Source organism: Lycorma delicatula, chromosome 6 (genome assembly GCF_047948215.1).
Source record: "Lycorma delicatula isolate Av1 chromosome 6, ASM4794821v1, whole genome shotgun sequence".
Lineage (NCBI taxonomy): Eukaryota > Metazoa > Arthropoda > Insecta > Hemiptera > Fulgoridae > Lycorma > Lycorma delicatula.
This window is the reverse complement of record NC_134460.1, coordinates 75,086,970-75,109,299: the sequence shown is the minus strand read 5'-3', so window position 1 is coordinate 75,109,299 and position 22,330 is coordinate 75,086,970. Positions and strand designations below refer to the sequence as shown.

Genomic DNA, 22,330 nt, shown 5'->3' with positions numbered 1-22,330 from the left:
GCCATTACTAATAGAAAACAAAAATACCTACTAGTAAAATTCTCTATTATAGTGCTATCTGCCATTTTCTACTATTATTAAAACATCATTCCAAGAACGATAATTAATAATCTAATCTGTTATTTTATCTCTAAGGATATTTTTAAAAATTCACAAAATAGCTTTTCATATCTTAAGACAACTACAAATCTGCATCACATACTCGTATCATCTTCCAGTTGTTAAGTAATGATATCGATTATAGATCAGCCCGAAAAATCTTTACGACTAAATGAAAATGAACGGTACAGACTAGAATAGAGGAATTCCTCAGTTATGATCTAAATATAATTAAATAATTATTTTATTCGTGTCAGGAATGTAAATTTACACACCTCCACGGATAAAAATAACGCAACTGCCCAGCATTTACCTGGACAAAGGAAATCGCGGAAAAACTTTGATCAGGATATAGTCACAAAACACACAATTAACCGATTACAAAAAAACGAAGCGTTTCAAATTCAAAATAATAAAGATTAATAAATAACAGTAAATTAAACATATGAAGATACTAAACTAGGATCCTTCGACGCGGCTTCCCCCGCGCTATATGCGTACATAAATTCAAAATTTGGAAATAGATTTTATTAACTGTGTGTGGGCTACTGCTCTCAGAGTTCACTACTCACAAAATAGATTCATTAGGATGAATAAAAACTTTTCAGTTGTTATATATGTCAATTGCGGTCACTCCCTTTAATTTTATTAACAAAATAATTCGTTTTTACATATGATAGTAACCCAGATTGAGCTTTTATTTATAATGAAATTAAATTTAATAAATCACAGAGTAACTGTCTGAAGAATTAAATATTGACATAGACAATGATCGATAAAGACAATAGGAGAATATTTACTAAAAGACGTTTCAATTATTTATTCAAACTTTTTTTTAATTTTTAATTTATACACTACTAAAATTGTTGAGGTTTGTGCTGCGGTAAACATTCCAAGGGTTATAAGAAAGCTGCAGTTAAAATTTCGTTATGATTGGTTCAGTTTTTCTCCGGTTATCGGCAACAGTAGAAACAGTCGTCTTTATTTAATAATGAGATGAGATAAATACATACGAAAAAATCTAAATGATTTTAACAGAAATTACTTGAATACGCAATTATTAATTTAGTATATATATTAATATCACTTAAAAACTCATGGACAAGTTATTCTATAAAAAAATATCGTTTAAATTTTGGAAAGATCTTTTAAATAGGTCAGTAATGGGTTAAAAATGGCAGCAGATAATAAAGCCTTTTCTCGTACGCTAAATTATTGATCTAATTTAAAGCGAAAATAGTTCTGTTGTCTGACTTGACAGGGATTGTTACTGTTATTATTTTAAAAATAATAAATTCTTTACAACTACATCGTATCGATAAGTGAGAAATTTTAATTTAATAAATGTCGGTCAACACGGTTCAAACTTATTAACACCGAATTACAGCAAATTGTACCGCAAAAACTCTTTCTGACTTTTTAAGAAGTTTCAAGAAATACTATTACATTTCAGAAGTGAATATACGTAGGCAGAATGTTTAATAACGATGAAAAGTTTAAAGTAGTATCACTCAGCAGTTTATACTAAATGTATATTTTTGTAATAATACATATATTGTTAAGTAATATGGAAGATTTTAATAAAACTGGAGCTGGAGTGGAGAGGACTATTTATTGTCTGCAGATATGAGTAGTGACTGTCCTGTCGAGCATTAGCTTTTGAATAAGAAATTTAAAAAAAATTCGGGAAACATGTTCGGTGTTAGACCAGAAACGTGCCCGACAAGGGTCAGTTTTAACGATGCAGATCGTACAGGACATTAAGCGGCGGTTACAAGATCTCCTCATACATTTTTGCGAAAACTAAGCCGGGAAAACAACATTTCACTAGGTTCAGCTCACACTGCATTGAGCAAAATGCTGGAAAGTTATCCGTATCGAATGCAGATTTTCTATGAGGTAACTAATGCTGATTACGCTAAAAGGGTTTACTGCTTTCAACGGTTCAAAAACTTCATTAGACAACACTGACATTTTAGATCTGTTTTTCACAGATGAAGCGTGGTATCAACTTGATGTGTATGTTAATAACAAGAGCTACCGGATCTAGGATACGCCTACCGAAAATCCGTAGATTTTCTTTGAAGCTCCCCAACACCCAAAAAAATAGGAGTATGGCATGTTGTTTCAAGGTGACGAATAAGACACTTGTTTTAAAAAAATAAAACTGTGGATGCTGCCGTCTACCAAGAAATTATCTGACAGTTCATATCCTTACTGCAAGAGGATGAGCGAGACTGCTGGTTGCAACAGGATAGCGCCACTTACTACACAGTCGTTGTACTATGAAAATGCTGTAAGATTTTTTCGGTGGAAGAATCATTTCTAAAGAATTGCGACCACCAAAATCCTCTGATCTGACTAATCCATATTTCTTTCTGTGGGGATACTTAAAAGAAATTGTTTATAGGGCCAATCCACACACTCTGCAGGAAATGAACACAAACATTACCGATGCCATCCACGAAATAGACAAGGCACAACGAACAAGAGTAGCGAGTAACATGGTCAAACGTGTTGACAAGTGCATAGAAGTGGATAGACATCATTTTCAACATCTTTTGTAAATTAATACCTAAGTGTTCAACAACAAACTATTATTTATAGACTAAACTTAAGTTATGAGGTCTCTTTAAGTTTAACATAGTATTATGATACTTCAAATACAAACAGAACGGTGCGGTTTTGTTGGCAGTCAAAACGATTTAATCGTCCCATGAGAATTTACCAGCTAACAGGAAAGTCAAGCATTTTATACTACAGGCGACAGAAATACTACTGATATCATTATGCAAACACTATCCACCCAATTCTGAATGTTTCATGAAATTGAGAAAGATAATGCATCGGCTTTATCCATATTTAAACTTTCGTGATTATTATCCGTCCAGTGAATACTTTTTGTAACTATTAACATAGAATTTTTTCGTCCTTTCAAATAATTATATTCAGATAATGATATAACATTACAATAACTGAGACGGAAATTTTTGTGTATGGACATCTGTATATATATATATATATATATATATATATATATATATATACAGGTATCCACAAAGTCTTTCCATGATTGCAAAAAAACTATTACAGTTACAGCAGTGGGGTTTGTGGCAAAGAAATAATAAAATATTAAGGTTTTTTAATACTGATTTGTTGCAGTAGAGGGCAATGTGATCGATTTTTGTAAAGTACGTTAATCCAGGAGAGAGCGCAATGTGTGTTGTGGTATCACGAGTCGAAATCACCGATTACTGTGCAGCAAAATTTTAGAAGGGAAAACGGACGACCAGCACCTGATTCCAAGAGGATCGTTGCGTGGTATGCAAAGTTTAAGGAATGTGGAAGTGTACTCAATCTTCCGCGAACAGGGAGACCAGCTGTAAGTGAAAAGAAGGTTGAGGTTGAGGTTGTGCAGCAAGCATTTCTACACGTAGCCCATTTAAATCTACCCGTCGTACATCTTGTAAACTAAGGATTTCCCGGTGCACAAACGTTTACACAGACAGATGGATTGGGTGCGACGGTCCCACTTCCTGGCCACCACGATCACCAGACATAACTCCCTTAGACTTTTTCTTCTGGGGTTATGTTAAGGACAGAGTCTATGCAACACCCGTACCTGATCTGGACATATTAAGACGGAGAATAACCGAATTTACCGAAGAAATGTTGACAAACACATGGCGTGAAATTGATTATCAGTTTGACATACGACAAAAGACGCATATGTTGAAGTTTATTGACATGGTAAAATAAACTTCATAATTTTTTCTTCCTTTTGCCACAAATCGCATAACTGTAACTGTAATAATGTTTTGTAATAAATTTTTGTAATCATGGGAAGACTTCAAGAGCCCCTGTATATAAATATACATATACCGAACAGAGGCGCTTTTAAGTAACTAACACAGAGCTTCTATACTGCACATCTGGAATCTGCAACTGTCAAGTTTTGTTTCAAAATAATATTATAACAAAAGTAAATAATATTATGCGATTAAAATAAATATAGAGTTTTTTAATCAACTTACGTTTTTATTAAAACAATAAAATGTTTTTTTTTAATATAAAAAAAGTAAAACAATTTAATTAGTAAATCATTAAAGTATTTTATACAAGCAATGAAACAATACCTATAAAATAGTAAGAACGTGTTTTTCTCATGTATGAAATAGGGGCACCATTTTAACAACAAAATTGATTTAATTACACATAGTAATTACATTATAAAAAATATTACAAATTTATACATGCAGAAAGGATCATAAAGTACAAATAATATAGATTAAATTTGATTAATTCGTAATAAAAAAAGGAAATAAATAAGTAATAAGGTATTATAGTATTACAACCTTTTACTGAAAGTTGTTTGCCACCCAAGTTGCAAAGATGTTCTAGAAGAACATCTTTCCAGTAGCTTCTGTAAGATATTAAACCTAAATCGGATAATGGTTTTTCTGGAGAACCAATTTTACCTTCGACTCGTGTCAATAAGTAACCTATAACAAAAATACAAGAGATTCTTTAATAAAAATAATTAAATTTATAAAATAAAGTGAATAATCAATATACAAATAAATAAAATAAAACTATAATATACAAAAAAATGTCTATACAAAACAAAAATAATACGCAAATTAAACATGAAAACTCCGTACTCAAATTGTATAATTCCCAGAATTGAAGTCATATATTATTATTTATTACCCTAATTACATACTAATTAAGAGATTTATCATTTCTTTCGATATATTTTAGAATTAAGCTACTTGTAAGGCCTCCATATAGAAGCTTAATTAACTGCTTTCCAGAAACTGTAGAATTATTATTATAGAGCTTTGCTTCACGAATAAAATAGATGCAATTAACAAAATTTAATTGGATAAGCTATAAACTATATACCCCCTATATATTTGTTATATTTCCAACTTCATTAACGTTAAAAAAATTCAAACCGCTATCTTTTACTAGCAAAGAGAGTATCACAAGTTTAATTAATTAAATCTAATAAAAAAGATTAGTAATAGAAATGTTAGATTTTACGAGAATTTTATTTTCCGTCTAGATAGAGCTGTAGCTCTAAAATGTAAAGTATTGTAAACGGTCCAATTTGGGTATATGCAGTTTTCATCGGATCTTGACGTTTTGACACCTAAGGAACCCCAAAAACCGATGTTCGTATGTACATGTGTGTTTGTGTGTGTGCGCGTGTGTGTACGATCTGGCACAGATCGTACATCTCCAAAATCATCATTACACATCACATCATTATCTCCAAAATTACTGAACCGATTTTGATAAAACTTGTCAGATTACTTCTGTATGTGGAGCACTGATGCCATTAAATTTTTAACTTAAAATGTGAAGGGGGTAGAGCAAGGTCACCTTCAGTATCTCCTGATTTCGTCTAATAAAGATCATAATTTTCTTAGGCACGTTTGTAAATATTTAAAAGAAAATAATATCTGTAAAACAATTTTATAAAATCCACACGCACCCCAAAATATGCTGTTGTAGTAGTCTGCTATGTTGTGACGTCACAGCTGAGCGGTAGAATTAAATAAATGAATAATATTTAAAGTGTAAAAAAGTAACTCGGTCTGGCTGGGTCTGGAACTCCACTGTACGGTTGACTTGGTAACTGGAGCGTTAAGCCTCGCGGCTACACCGGTCTGTCGGCCGTACAAGTTCTGTTCTATGTAAGTTATAAAATGATATTAGCTTAGTTAGCACCGATAATCGCTCCTAGTACACGCGCGAATTAAATACGGTATGCGCGCGCGCTTTAGTTAGAATCACTGAATTAAATAAACGAAAAAATAAATAAAATTATAAATATAATGAAATGAAATAATAATATAACTGGAATAAAAAAAATAAATAAATAAAATAATCAAAAATAAATGTGTTGTGTGTAAGCCGTGCATCAGAAACAACTTGCTGTCAGGTTTTTAATTACCGACCGAACGTTTGATTTTGTTATCTATCCTATTAAGTTACAGGTATGATCACCAAATTTTGTTCCTTACCAAAAAACGGAACTTTTTTTAAATTTTCAAAAAAACTGTTACTTAATTAAACCCAAAATAATTAATACCCCAAAATAACCGTAAGTACTTTAAAAAGAAGGGAATAGTAGTATGCTATCTCCATTACTGCAGCAACATTTTGCGTTTTTTTTTTAATGGATTTAAACAATACAATCTTAATAAAAAAAAATAAGGCTCTTCAACCAATATTTTTTATAATCAGCTTTAATAATTTTTTTCCCAATAATACTGTGGAAATTGCTTGCAATGTTAAAAATAATTGCAAGGATATATGATTCTAAATAAATTTTAAAAAAATATTATATCTTTATCACAAATTTTTAAACCATTTTTGAGAAATTAAACTTTCTACACAAAATTAAAAATTTTCTACAAAGCGGCATTTAATTATGTCGGCCGAATACTTTTCGAAAAAGCCTAACCATATTCATACATATAATTTCTCATTAGTTTAAGATAAATCCTCCAAATTTTTTTTGGGGATCTTTTGCTCCTTATTTGATAAATAACCACACTTTTTACTGATTTGAAAACACAGCTTTTCCCGTTTTAATTTTTTATTACTGAAAATGTTTTAATATAAAACAGTCTTTTATTAATTATAAATCTCAAACAATTTTTCTTGCACTAAAGAAGGGGTAGAATAACACGTAATATAAAACGTAAAAAGACATTTCCAACATTTGTGCCTTTTCAATGTTTTCTTTTTCTATTTAGCCTCCGAATCCAATGTAAGGTATTACTTCAGACGATGAATGAGATATATATGAATGTAAATCAAGTATAGTCTTGTACAGTCTCAGATCGACCATTCCTGAGGTGTGCGGTTAATTGAAACCCAACCACCAAAGAACATCGTTATCCACGATGTAGTATTCAAATCCATATCAAAATTTATATCTGCATCTACAATTAATCCAACTCCCACCGATACGACTAACCAAATTTTTGGATTACGAAATCATTTATAATGCCAGCGATGACGTCTCATAACTCGTCCGCAATTTATAATCAATATTGAAATTTACAACTGGGAATATTTTTACTTAATTCTTAAGTATATATTTAAAAAAAAAATAATGCATTTGAAAAAAATAAGTAAATACACAAAATAAACGTTAGCTAAGAGTATATTAAAATAGCGGTCACACAGGATTCGAATTTAATTTTTCTTGTTTTAAGATTCATTTTTAAATACTTTTACTCTGAACTACACTTTTAAGAAGTAAAGATAATAAATATATAAAACTCTGAAATAAAATTTTAATTAACAGAGATAATGCGGCTCAAATAATTTATGTAAATGCAACAACCACATGTTTTTCATTTATCTTTTAACAATGCAAAATAGATGAGCAATAAAAATTATATCAGGGTATTAAATCAGTAAACACTCATACAAACAAACAGTTAAATTAAATTATTTAAAATTTCTTTAAAAAGAATAAAAATAAATAAACAATCTATCTATATATAAATTATAAAAATATATCATTCTAACAAACAACTTATATAGCAATAACAAACAAATTTTCTTTATGTCTGTCATGAAAAATTTTATTTTGTTTCATATAACATCATAAACCGTAAAGTACTCGTACTAACGAATAACATAAACTAAACCCTGTGTTCCCAACTTCTACAAAATACTATGCACAGTATAGTCCGAAACGCATCACCATCAAAATTCCTAAACTGTAAATAATAATAACAGATTAATATAACATTCTAAATTTAATTTTTACTAAAAAAATCTTTAAGAATCAAAATGTAAACAAAGTGTCAAAAAGACGGTTGGAGTTTCCCACAAAGAAAAATATAAACAACGGGGAAAAATTGGAAACTCTATTTACAAATTTCGTTTTCTAACAGTTTTTGATGGGACGCACTCTAAATGAGATAATGAAAGGATACTCAACCTTTGCCTTCGCTATAGGCTTCTTTCCGACATCTCTGTCCTACATCGTTGCCCTCTGAACTACCGAGTTCGCGGAAGCACGAACCCCGCGCCTAGTTCAATACTTTAAACAAGCTGCGAGTGATTTTAAATGTCTCATTAATACGAGTCTATTTCAGTAATAATATTAAACACCATAAGAAGTGTTTTTCGCAACAACGAAATTTAGACCTAGTTCCATTAGCGATCTCAATGATCAATTCCAAACCTTTGAATTAGTCAACAAAATAAAATTATTAATTACTTGTATATATATCTAGTAAGACGTATGGACATCATTGATGAATTTCCATCAGCCTGTACGGATAACAGCCGTATACGAGTATATCTTTGACGAAATAACAATTTTTTAGCAACTGCTCAACATGTAAAAAAATTTGTGAATATAAGCGGTTTTTCTTCTTTCGAAAGTTAGTTTCAACTGCATCATTAAAAATTAATGCAACAATTTTTTTCACAATTCGACACATTTGGATTATTCAGTATTTCCGAAGTAATTCCACTTTTGCATCAGAATATAACAGCATTAACTTTGTTTAAACGGTTTTTCAACGAAAAAATAAATTTATGTATTTAGTATGTTTTCTGGGTCTTGTAGTAACGATAGGAGTTTGCAGAACAATTTTCCTAAAATACTGTCCGTTCCGTGATTCTCCATTTTATTTAATTACTGACAAGTTAAACGAAAGACCAGATGAAACCGGTTTGATATCTTCTAGGAGCGATAATATTTATCTCTCCCGATATGATAGAGAAAATTTACACAAGATCATTCTGGTAGTTGATAATTTATCGAGAGACTGCCGAATGAAAAACTCGACACTCAAAAGTGATAGGAAGAATGAATATAATTTCGAAAGTAATGTCAAAGCCACAATCGATGTTCGAAGCAGTCTTTGTAACTTTTGGTAGTTTCAAATCGGTATTACTCTATCGTCGGTCGATATTACTCCATAACTTATATGGTGTCGAGTGAAACCAACGTTTTCACTCCTATTTTAGGTAGATTTCATAAGAAAGCTACCTACTGTAATGGTTACCATGATTCGAATTCTGGTAAATCTGGACATACCTTCGCGTTTCACATCCCCCAGACCCCAAAAGCACTGTCAGTCCAAAAGTATGTAAACTCGTATATATATTTCACTTTCTTGCGGACAGGATAATTGCCGTAATTTTGCGCCAATCAATTTCAAATTGATACATAAAATATAACGATCCAAAATCTCGGCTGATTTCGACAATGGGCAAAATCGGACCATGGGGATGGAAATGGGGGGGACTTTTTCGAAAAAACAAAATATCGCTATAACTTTCTTATTAAGTAAAGTATCAAATTCGTTTAAAGTTCCTGCTATTCTTTGGATAAGGGCCAAGGGGTGGAAAAAATGGGGTTTCAAGGACAAAATAAATCATAGTTCTCTTAATAGGCACAGGATCGAATCGGATTAAAGAGGTCGTTAGTCCTCTAAATATTGCCTATAAATTTTTTTTGCAACAATTTTTGATAAGACAAATCCAACCCTTACGGCAAGGGATAACCAAAATATTGTTGGAATTGTAAGAGGAAAGAGACTTCCCATATGCTAAACATGTGAAAATTGTTTACAAATGAAACCACTGTCGTATTGAGTGAATTTGAAGAAAAGTATTTAAACTGCCGTGACTTTGTACTGTGTATATTTTAATTTTTGCAAGTGACAATATTTTATTGCCAAGAAGTGTGATTTTTCTATGTGTTAGTCTTGCTTATTGTGAAAATGTGGAAATATGCCTAGACTTAAGAAGAAAAGTTTGGTATATTCAAACAAGGTAGGGTATCTTGACTTAAGCTGTAATACGAAATGTGGTAATGTAGCCTATTGTACTTTCAAATCAACTTCTCAGCATCACTGTTGTTACATTTATAAATATTTTTAAATAAAACTTTCTGAATACATTGTCTTTTTTTATCAGTACAGAGACAAACCTAGAATCTCCCATTAATCCTCACATAGGTGTGTTATCAAGCAGTTCAGGAAAAATCGTAAGGAAGTCTTGATAAATCTAGCAATAGCTTGTAGTCTAATGAGAAAACGTAGCGTCCGTAAAACGTGCAAAGTAATGTTTGATACGAACTCGTATAATCCGATCGTACAATACCCCTATTTGTCCCGGTGAAATCTACCTACGCCTTCCGACGTGTCGAAAGGAATATATATTTTTTTAAATATTTTACAAAATACTTACGCACACTTATTTTTAAAACTGGTCAAGACTAATTAAGATAAACGCAATTATCACTAAAAATAGTCATCATTAAATATTTCTACTCTTAAAATGTATTCTCCGATAAAGCGATAACACCACAAATCAACATAAGAAACGACGAGTTTGATTCTCATAAGTCTAGCGGGGAGGCCACATTAAAATTTGAAAGTTAACAAGATTTTCATTAGAAGATTAAATTTAATAATGTAAAAATAAACGTGCTTGGAAATTTAATCGAAATAGAACTAAATAACACAAATAATATTTATGTACTAAAATAATGCGACCACTAAATTTTAATATTACATACATAAAATAAACGTGAAAAATAAAAAGGTTTTTTCAAAACTTTCAAGTAATGGGGGGTCATCTCCGGATGTAGTTATTAAAAAAAAAAGTATACGTCTTTGAAACAAATTTTTTTAAAGTAAAATTGAATGTACATTAATGTTTATGTATAAGAAAAAATTGAACATTGAACCCAAGAACCGTGTCTAATTTTTTCCAGACAAATTTCATTATTTTTACAACTTATTTTCAAAATAATAAATTTAAGAGTAATATATATATATATATACACGTAGAATAAATGAAGAATTATTTTCCCCAATTCTAAATCGCATAAAAATGTAAGAGAACGAATCACATTCAAACGGTAAAAAAGATAAATTCGGGATGTATGTATTAATACAGAAGGATATATATATATTCTTAAGCCAAATATATTCTCTACAAGAATGTCTGAACATAGTTAAAGACAATGTCACTTTAGGACAATCATAAGGGAGTAATCAGCATAAAATATACAGCTTGGATTCTTATATATATATATAGTATTTTTTGGAAGTGAAATTGTACGCTCATTCAAGTCATAAAAAGCTAAGAGTTTTCACAGACGCGTATACATACCCCATACTGTGAAATTGTTTTCACAAATCGTTCCCAGGTCGAATGTTCGACTCAGCTTTAAAAAATAATGCTACTTGTTGAAATCTAGTTTGCAACATGAAGTACTCCAACAAAGCAAAAGTTTTAACACTTTCCAAGAAATAGTTACGTAAAAGCTAAATTACAACAAATAATATTTAAAATTAAAATGTAAATTGCCATTGGTTTTTTTCACAGAATACAAAAATTATTAAAACATTCTATGTGTTTGTGAGATAAACGTTAATTTTTGTTTTGCGATAAGAACTGTTTTCAAACGCGTTCAGCCATAGAGATATTTTTTAAATAGAAATTAAAAAAATAAATTGAAATTTAGAAATTTCTGGTATCCTTTGTTACCAATAATGTCCTTGAGTTTAAATAACAGTTCCAGTAAGGTTCCAATAAGGGCAAAGACACAGAATTTAATTAAAAATAATTTTACCAAATTTAATAAAGAATTACTAAATCTACAGAATTTGAAAAATCCTTTTTTATTATTAATTAAAATTTCAATATTTTTTTCAGTTAGTTCTTTTATTATTTGTAACGATCTGAAACATTATATAGTGATGAAATTTATCATTGCTTTACTATGGATAAAAAATTATCATTTTACATAGATGAAATATATATTACATTATTTGCTTAAGCAGTTCCCTTACTCTTCTGTCAAATGATATATAAAATTTTCCAACTTAAAAGAACTGGAACTATAATATTATGACATCAAAGGGGCTGTTAAAGGGTAATATGTATTACTATGTCTATTATTAAATATAGAGCAAGAGATTCTTTTCATTTTATTTTTACGCATATCCAAAACTTTAACGATTCAACAATTTTAGTGAACTTCGATTAGTCATGTTATCGCGGAAAATATTTCTTTTTTTTTGAGAGAATGTAAAACTAAACAAAATTATTTTTGCACTACAGCCCTCATCAAATTATACACCTACACATTGCATTATATTATTTATAACATCAAAAGAAAATGTTGCTTTTTGAAAGTTATACCTTAGAAATTCCTTCGGTGAAAAACATTCGGGTTTAATAGAAACCATATTATGTAACACATCACGACAAAAGATAACCCCCGCTTTTGAAAGTAATGCGGTTTCAGTGTTCCATAAATTGGATGATAGATTTTATAAAGAAATTAATGTTCAAATATATTTACTACACTAAGTTTCATTACTACTAGTTTTATTATTGAATTATTAATGTATTACCTACCAGTAACTGTTAAATACAGTTGCTAAAGTATTTTTTTTTTTAATTTCGATTGTATATTTCAAAATAGCGGCCATGTTTTTTAACGCTATTTAGGCCCTCGATAAAGAATGGATTTTTTACAGTAAATTAAGTCTTTCAAGAAAACTATACAGTCCATATATGTTATCTTAATTTTAATGAACAATAGATGTAAAAGGGATTAAGAAGGAAAGATTTCCATTAAAAAAAATGGGAACCTCCATCGCCTGATAAGAGAATATAATAATTGTAGAAATAGAAGGACAATACAGATGTTATAGTTGTCTATAACTGTGAAGTGATCATATCTTTTTCTTTAAGACGACTGACATCGTCAGCAATATTCATAGTTAACATAGGGAAAAATATTTTAAAAATACTCAAGCGGCAGATAAAACTCGGCTTTTAAATATACATAAAACATTATTTTTAATAACCTTCTCATGAAACGTTGAAATTGTAATACCGCGGAAACAGGCGAAAAACAGGATACTTTTACCGTAATTTCTATTAGTTTTCTTTAATTAAATGTTCTTTTGTTCAATCTTTATTACATTTTTTTTACTGATAGAATGAAATTAAATAGAAATTTTAAAGATTATAAATATTTTAAAGGTTGAAATGTTATTGTTAGGGTAAATAAGACCACTTTCAATTTTTTAGCTTATTTCAAAGCCAACAGCAAAGTTTCAAGATCTTCAAACATACAGCATATATATTATTAATATTATAAGAGTAACTATTCGAATCGCTCCGCTAAAGGTCATAAAAAAGCCTTAACAAGGTGATGTTTTTACAGACAACGTGTTATAATGATGAATAACACTTGGTATAAAGTTATTTTTATCTGACCACTAAAAATCTTCTAGTACAAACATAAATTTCACCAGAAATTCTTTCATCAAATATCTTTATTACGTCTATGATTAATGCCATTATTACATTATAATTGAAAGACCAATTTCCAATTAGAAAAAAACCACCGTAGAACAGATGACAACTTTTATATACTTAAGGAACTGCATAATTAGAAACTCAGCAAAAGTATCAGGCGCGTTATAAGGATTCGATTTTCTTTCACAGTCAGAGGCTGACTGTGAAAGAAATATATATATTGCACGGTTTATAAAATCGTTAGCTTGATTTGTATTAGGCAAATCGACTTGGTAAATTATCTTTCTGCACAAAAGGAACGATTCTGACTCGAATCCGTACAGTCAGTTATAATGATTCAGTTTATAACGATCTTAACGTCTTAACGATCAATGTGTGTCAACACCGCATCGCATAACCCAGCAATTAATATTAACAATTAAATGCCTTAACGATCAATTCGCTACCAGACCATCTCTTGCACCACAACAACGTGATCGACTCCCCTACACTACATTTTGTCATTTTTTATCAACAATTCGTAATTTTTTTTTGAAGTAAGTGCAACATCAAATAAACTTAATAAATATTGATAATATTTGTAACAATGCGCAAACCTTAATTATTCAGCGTTAACAAAATAAGGTCTTTCAACAACAATTGTATTAATGTTTATATCTAAGGTGAATTTATATTACTAACAACAATCAAATGAATCTTAACCCAGTACTTAATTATAAACAATATTTCATATAGTTTGTGGAACGTAATTTAATAAACATAACTTTATAAATTAAAAAAGATTAAATAAATATATAAAATATATTTTTTATTGTTTTTTACTTTCTTGTACGAAGTAAAGGAAGTATTGTGATTGCGAAAAATTTCGGTTTTCAGATTTCAACGGAAATATCTACTTTGACCATCCCTGAATCCATTTTGACTAGTTTCGGCGGTGTCGTCTACGTACGTATAACTAAAAAACGATTAGCCGTACGATGTTGAAATTTTGCATTTAGGACTGTTGTACATCTAGTTGTGCACCTTCTCTTTTGATTGCAATCAACTGAACCAAAAGTGTCCAGAAAAGCCCAAAATTCAAAAGAAATTTGGATTTTGAACTTTTTCTTAACTGCAGTAATAAGCCCTCATTGAGAGCTTTTCAACGATATGTCATAAAGTGCTACTTATTTTCATCGGTTCTAAAGTTATAACCAAATAAAATTTAATTAATAAAATATTTGGATCTTACAAGGGCGTATCGGTTCGAATCAGACTTCATCTCCTTTTTTTTAAATTTAAATATATTGATTTATTAATAACTATTAACCCGTTATTGTAAAAAAGTTTTATAATAATTAAAAATTCAATAACAATAAAAAAAAGTATGAAAAATATCAGAAGTTATTAGTGAAATGAAATTTTATATTCTTTTAAAAATGTGTATATGTAATTTAATAGGCATTATTACATATGTGTATATGCTTTAGATTTGGTGAAATATCTGATTATTTAATATTAATTGAAAAATATAATTTATAATCGTATTATTTTTGGATTTTCTAATTTAATTTCTGTTTAATCTTATTTAATTATTCTAGAATTTCTGTTTAATGTTAGCTACATTAAAGTTAACTATAGAATAACTGAAAAGTAGACCCTCACAAGAACAACATACATTGAGGCCTACATGCCCGATCTTTAATAAATTGCAAAAAAATTCTTAACTTTTATTTCATTACTTCTCTGACATTATCTCGGAAAATATTCTCCCTAAGTCGGAATTGATCATCATTTCGTTTATTTGTTTTTTGTTGCCAATTATTTAATCGCTGTTTGGTTTGACATAATTCTTCTGATCTTAATTTGCGAACACGTTCTCTAGTTTTCAAATTTTCTCTCTGTATACTCATCATCCTCTTAATTTTTTTATTCTTTCCTTGGTCTTAACGTTTTCTTCCTTTTACATTTATCAACTTCTCTTAATTGTTTTATTCTTTCTTTGTTTGCAACATTTCCTTACTGTTTATTTTTTTTTATTTGCAAAATTTTCTTCCTTTTTATTCTTTCTTTGGTTTTAACATTATCTTTCTCTTTATATTTTGTCATCTTCTCTTAATCTTTTTATTCTTTCTTTGGTTTTAACATTTTTTTCGTCTTCATATTCATCTTCTAGTCGATTTTTTGAGATATATTTCTTCATGTTATCTTTTTTTCCTGTATGACTGCTTCTTTTTCAATTTTGATTATTCATCAAATAATAATAATAAAACTGAATATTTTATACCGTAAGGTCGAAAATTAACATTTTTAACAAGTATATAGGAGTTCACTAATCGGAATAGTGTAATTATTAACTTTTATTTATACGACACACCAGAAATCTGAAACTTTTGTTAATTAGCAACTCACGAAGATACTAATAATACCGATCTAGTAATACGAGTAATAAATGGACTTTTATTCTACCTTAATTTTCACGTAAAATTGTTGAATTAATAATTGTATAAATATTTGATGTTAAAAAAAACTAATATTTCAGCAATTGTGTAACTGTCCACTTTATTAAAGAAGTGAAAGATCATAATCGCACTTTCAAATGAAATAAGTTTAAATGAATCACACCAAAAGATGTGTATATGTAATTTAATAGGCGTACAAAGAAGTCATGTGGTGTCCACATCGGATTTTTTCAGATTTGCATTTTGTAGAGATTACCGCATTTATTTTTAATTTATTATTTAAATATAAAACTATATTTTAAGGTATGCTGTATTTTAATGTAAACTGTTTGGAAATTCTTTAATCCATCCTTAAAATTATTCATTGCTGTAAGTTAAGAGTTTTATTTATCAATTTCTGATTTGCGCTGTATAAACCTAATTCTGCACACATCTGTTCTGGATTTAATTATCCCTTCTTGGAAAATACTGAAATTCCTATAACTGTTATCAACTTTAACTGATTTTATGTTTTTAATTACAAATATTTAAATGAAATTAAATACTTAAAATCACAAATAACAGTAAAAAAATTTATGCATCGAGTTATTTATTTGCGCTATACAAACTCGATGTTGCATATAAAATACGTAAAAATAGACTATGATTTGTAATAAAAATGAAGAAAAACTAATGGAGCGATGAAAATTCGCAAAGAAAGTCTTCTACGTAAAAGCTTTTAATAATGAAGTCGATAGTTTTTAAAATTCGGTTTAATCTTGCTCCCATTCTATTACGTAAACAAAAATTGGTCAAGTAAAACGTCTAGTAAAGTAAAACGGGTAAAACGTCTAAAAATATAATTTTCATCAACTGAACCGAAAAAAATTAATTATTAAATTTTATACCAACGAATAATTTTTAATTCATTCATAGAAATAGTAAACGAAATACATACATTATATTTTCAGTTGTGTATACGTTATTTATAATGTTTTAAAATATTTATTACAAATATTTAATAGCCAATTATTAGCCATATTACCAATAAAAGAAAATTTAGATCGAGAACAAGAAAAATAAATTAACTTTGTAATGAATTATGTAATTAAACTACTATTATACATGGATTTATTACATTACTATTTAACTAAAAACGCTCAATTACTTAACATTCTTACCGAAATTTGACAATTTTGTTTTCGGATTTAATGTTACGTTATGTTATAAAAACAATTATAGCTGAAGTTAATTGCTTAAGTCTTCATTTTAAATAAATATTAATAAGATTATGTACTGTCCCTCCAGTACGGGAGAGAAGATAGCGCTTCTATTGTGCACGCAAACTCTGATTTAGGATGATTAAAAGGCACGTTCAATTTAAAAAAAAAAAATAATTTTAAATGAAGTCAAATGTGACGACCTTTTGGTTCATCACGTATTCTTAAACATAAAAATGCCTAAGACGATCGAGCTGATGAGATGTTAACAAATGAATAAAGAGAGTGCTTTTATGTTGACCGTTAAGAAGGGTGAATTAGACATAAAACAGTTATATTCTTAATTAGTGTGTTCAATTTTTATTCATAATTTTGTAGTTAAGTCGGTTAACCGAATTTTATCGCATAACAAAAATTACTGTAACTTAATAATTATTTTTAAATGTCCATCCGTGCAGGAAATAGCAGATGGAGTTCGGTGGTCAAATATAAACATAAAATAACATTATGAAAAAGCATGATACAATATTATATGATCGACCGATTTCAAATAAAAAAATAATAGATCTGTTAGTCTATATATTTATAAATAAAGTTAAGTAATGAAAGAATCGTTAATTATTTTATGTAATAATTTCTTAAATAGAATAATACGCTTATTGTAATCTATTTAATTATGTTTTAGTTTAATTCAATAATTAAAATTTTTTTAAAATACAACAATACATTTAAACGATTATTCAAAGCATAAAATAACGTATAAAATAGAAATTAAAGTAGAATAATTCCAATGAAACATAACATCAACGTTGAATCATTGAATAACGATATGAATCATTTAAAAATAACGTTAGCCCGATTATATTTAACGTAAAAATAATACAAATATGGTAGTATGATGACAGTCGCGGATATTGAACTGACAGAAGCGACTTTTGAAATAATCCTGAACAAAAAATATGATGTAGACACCACATGACTTGTACGCCTATTAATTAAATTACATAAACACATTTTATTTAAATGGAAACTACATAAAATTTTATTTCATTAATAACTTCTGGTACATTTTCTTCTTTTTCTTTATTGTTATTATTGAATTATTTATTGTAATTTTTTTACAACCAGAGGTTAATAAATTAATATATTTAAATTTTAAAAAAGTTAAAAAAGGGAGATAAAGTCTGATTTGAACCGACGTGCCTTATAAGATCAAAATATTTCGTTATTAAAATTTTATTTGGCTATAACTCTAACCAATTAAAATAAGTACCACTTCTGATACATCGTTGAAAATCTCTCAACGAGGCTGATTACTGCAGTGAAAAAAAGTCCAAATACAAATTATTTGGATTTTGGGCATTTTTGGATCAGTAGATTGCAATCAAAAGGGGAAGTGCTCAACTAGATGTTAAAACAGTTCTAAATCCAAAATTTCAACCTCCTACGGCTAATCGTTTTTTTAGTTATGCGAGATACATACGTACGTACAGACGTCACGCCGAAACTAATCAAAAAGGATTCAGGGATGGTCAAAATGGATATTTCCTTTAATTCTTACTAGGAAGTAAAAATATAACGGCCGAATATATCTTAAAAAGTCGAGTTCCAAAATCAAATTTCAATTAACCGTACATTTTACCAAATTGTAGTATAATCACTTGTTTCATTGTATTTAAAATGTCGGCTAGTTATTTAGAATAGATACGAGACAGAAATAGTTCCTGTAAATGACAATATAATTTTAAAGGATCAAAAGCATCACATACTAGGTTAAATAAAATAAATACAGATTTTTAAGCGGTTACCCTGAGCCTTTTTCACAGAAGCGAATATTCGATTAGACTGTTTCATATCATTACGGTAGACCGATCGAAATACAAGTTTTTTTGTAACGCAGATGAAACTTTAAATCTGATCACCACGGGGATACCTGTGTAGTGAACGTCATTACTTTCAAAGGAGAAACGTGTGATTAACTCGTATATGTCACTCGCTTTACAACCATATTAAAAACCAAGTTGGATGATGTGACGCAACAAAATTAAACTTGAAGCGATTGACTGATATCGCTGTAAGGAGTTAACTGAACCACAGTGAAGAGAAGTTCTCTTTTTTTAAAATGCCATGGCTGACCGGGATTCGAACCCGGGACCTCCGGATGAAAGGCCGAGACGCTACCACTCGCGCCACGGAGGCCGATATGAGAAAATACGTACAGTAAACAATCCGATAATAAAACCGAACAAGAAGACTGACGACCTTCTGATTCTTCGCCTATTTTACATAACGTACAACTGTGGCTGGTCGAAAAAAGCGACATCCAGTCTATCCCCAAACTTTTCATTTTATATCCTGCAACTATCCAATTGGGCCTTAATTTGACTACACTTTCTTCGACGGAAGAGTTGGGGAAAATGTTCCTCTTCCGCTTTCGCTAGCGTTCTTCTGTTATCATCATTTGAACTTCGACTACAAACAATATCTTACATCCAATAACGAAAGCAAAATTAAATTACTCAGATTTAACGTTTCTTTTATAATTCGATACAAAGTTATAAAACGGTAAAGAAACGGATAAGAAATTGTCGAGACTTGAAAAATTTTAAACAGTAACATACCGTAAGAAAGAATTGCAGTTGATTTATCTCAAACCTATTAGTGATTGTAAGGAGCGCAGTACGTAAACAGGAGTTGCTGTTGAAGCAATAAATTCGTTTCATCTAAATTAAATTTATTATTTAATAAATAAGCTTTAACACGAAGGTCCTAAAACGTAATTCGTATAAGCACAAGTGTACTGAAACTGGAATCAATAATCTATGTTTATATTTAGAGTAATGAAAATTTTAATTTTTACTTTTTTTCAAAATAGAACGAAATCTACTTTAAATAATCGTATCTTTCCCTTCTTTAATCTGATAAGGTGTAATAGAAATGGAACAATGGAGGCATAATTGAGAGAGTACAAGAATCGGTAATGACTTATACGAAACAGACAATATATATATATATATTTTTTTTTGCGAATTAAAATAAACGAAAACTTTTGGATCGGAGACGAATTAAATCAAGACAATTAATTCGGATCTAAGATTCAACGAGCCGTAAAACAAATTGTATTATAACATAAACGATTGTACATTATCAAAAGGTCATGACTTATGAGTCATAACATAGTGTAATCATTACCTCCTTACACGAATCCTATAATTTAAAGAATAGTTAAAAGTACCCCTCATTAACTGTGCAATAAAACAAAACTAATGATTTAAAACAGACTATGAGAAATAAAGTTTATTCCGGTTACATGAACGTCCAAGAGAATGATACAAATTATCATTTACTGAAATTTATTATTATTCTTTACGAATCACAATTGTGCAGATTTAAAATGATTTTAATAAATAATAAAAAAAAACTACGTAGAGTAAATTAAATCATTCCGATACATCATCCAGTCATTTCAAGAAATAAATCTCAAGTTAAATGCTTTACGAGTTCAAAAATAATTTTCTTAATAAACCTAACTTTATTTAATTTTTAAAGTTAAAACTTAAATAAAATTAAAATAACTTCTAACAAATAATTAGAATGATCTATAAAATATAATCTCACTTTAATTGTGATCATTTAGAAAAACAAGGAAATTATGAGACGAATTGATTGAAACATTTTATAAGTTTTGAGAAACGTACAAGTATTAAAAGATCAAAGATATAAAATTTTTAAAAGATATAAAAATTAAGTATTAAAAGATAATAAAATTCAGGAGGAACGGGAAGTGTTCTTCATCTAGATATTAAATGTAACGAATGAACTCTTGGAAAAAAATATAGGTTTTTTGAAGACAATATAATTTTAGAAAAGTAATGAGCTTTAGTATAGAATCAAAAGTTGGAACAATTAAAAAAATCCCTTTCGGCACCCCGGAAGGAGGAGGTAGATTTCACCGGCGCTAAGTAGGGGACAAAAAAGATTTCCACCTTAAAGTTAAGAAAAACGTCAAATGGTTGCATGTGAAAAACGTTTCACATGTTTAGCATACGACAAGCCGCGTCTTCTTACAATTCCAGCAACATTTTGGTCATCCCTTGCCGTAAGGGTTCATCACATCAAAAATTGTTTCAGACAAACGTTTTAGGTAATGTTTAGAGGACTAACAACCATTTTAAACCGATTCGATACTGTAACTATTAAGGAAGATATGATTCTTTTTGTCATCGAAACCCCATTTTTTCCACACCCTGGGCCAATAAACTTACCTATATCAAAAAACTTTACTTAGGTAAGTTTTAATTCTTATCCAATAAATAGTAGGAACTTTAAACAAATTCGATATTTTACTTAATAATAAAGTTATAGCGATAATTTGGTTTTTCGAACAATCTCTCCCATTTCCAGCCCCATGGTCCGATTTTAAAATGACGACAGTTATCGTGTCCACAAGAGAGTGAATATATATATATATATATATATATATATATATATACTTTAGATCTGACGGTGGTTTGGGATCTGGGGGATGTGAAACGCGAAGATATGTTGAAATTTTCCGGAAGTCGTATCATGGTACCCATTACAATAGGTACATTTCTTATGATATCTACCTAAAAGGAAATACGATAGACGGATATATAAATGAAAAGGACAGCGATTATGAGAAAGGCGAAGTAAAAGAATATGGATCGAACATACGGATTAAATTAAACGAAATCGAAAAGGAAAAATTGAAATTCATATACTTTGAATTTGCGCAGTTAAGACAGAATAATGAACATAGTGATTGAAAAGAATTATAATTAATAACGAAATATCTAAGGAATGCAGTACAACGAAAACAATTATTTACAAGATATACGAGTATAAAACACCTCTCTTGATGTATGCAGCAGAATACTGGACATTTTATTAGAGAAATTACGTAGTAAATTGCAAATTATGGAAATTAAAATCTTATTAAGAAATATAATAAACAGAAAGAAAAAAATTTTTTAAATTAGAAATACCACTATAAGAGGAATATCAGAACGAAACAGTTACTAATGAAAGTGGATAGAATGAAACAAGAGATAGTCAGGCACTTCAAGAAATTAACTATTTGAAAATACAGCTTGAATTTCAATTAAACAGAATGCAAACGGTAAAAGCAAATGCAAAGGTAGAACGTCTTAGAAAGCGCTGGAACGACCGGAACAAATAGCAAAGGATATGAAGAAACGAGGAAATGATTGGCAAGTGAAGGATGGTGAAGCG

At 29.4% G+C, this 22,330-nt stretch overlaps 1 protein-coding gene across 2 annotated transcripts in view; it reads right to left on the bottom strand.

Moving 5' to 3' along the window:
- chm (lysine acetyltransferase chameau) overlaps nt 1–22,330 on the bottom strand; it is a 497,822-nt gene that overhangs the window by 48,921 nt on the left and 426,571 nt on the right. For both annotated transcript variants that reach the window (XM_075367908.1, XM_075367909.1), the window contains one exon: nt 4,455–4,601. In XM_075367908.1, coding sequence (XP_075224023.1) covers nt 4,455–4,601 — 147 coding nt within the window. The remainder of the gene's footprint in view (nt 1–4,454; nt 4,602–22,330) is intronic.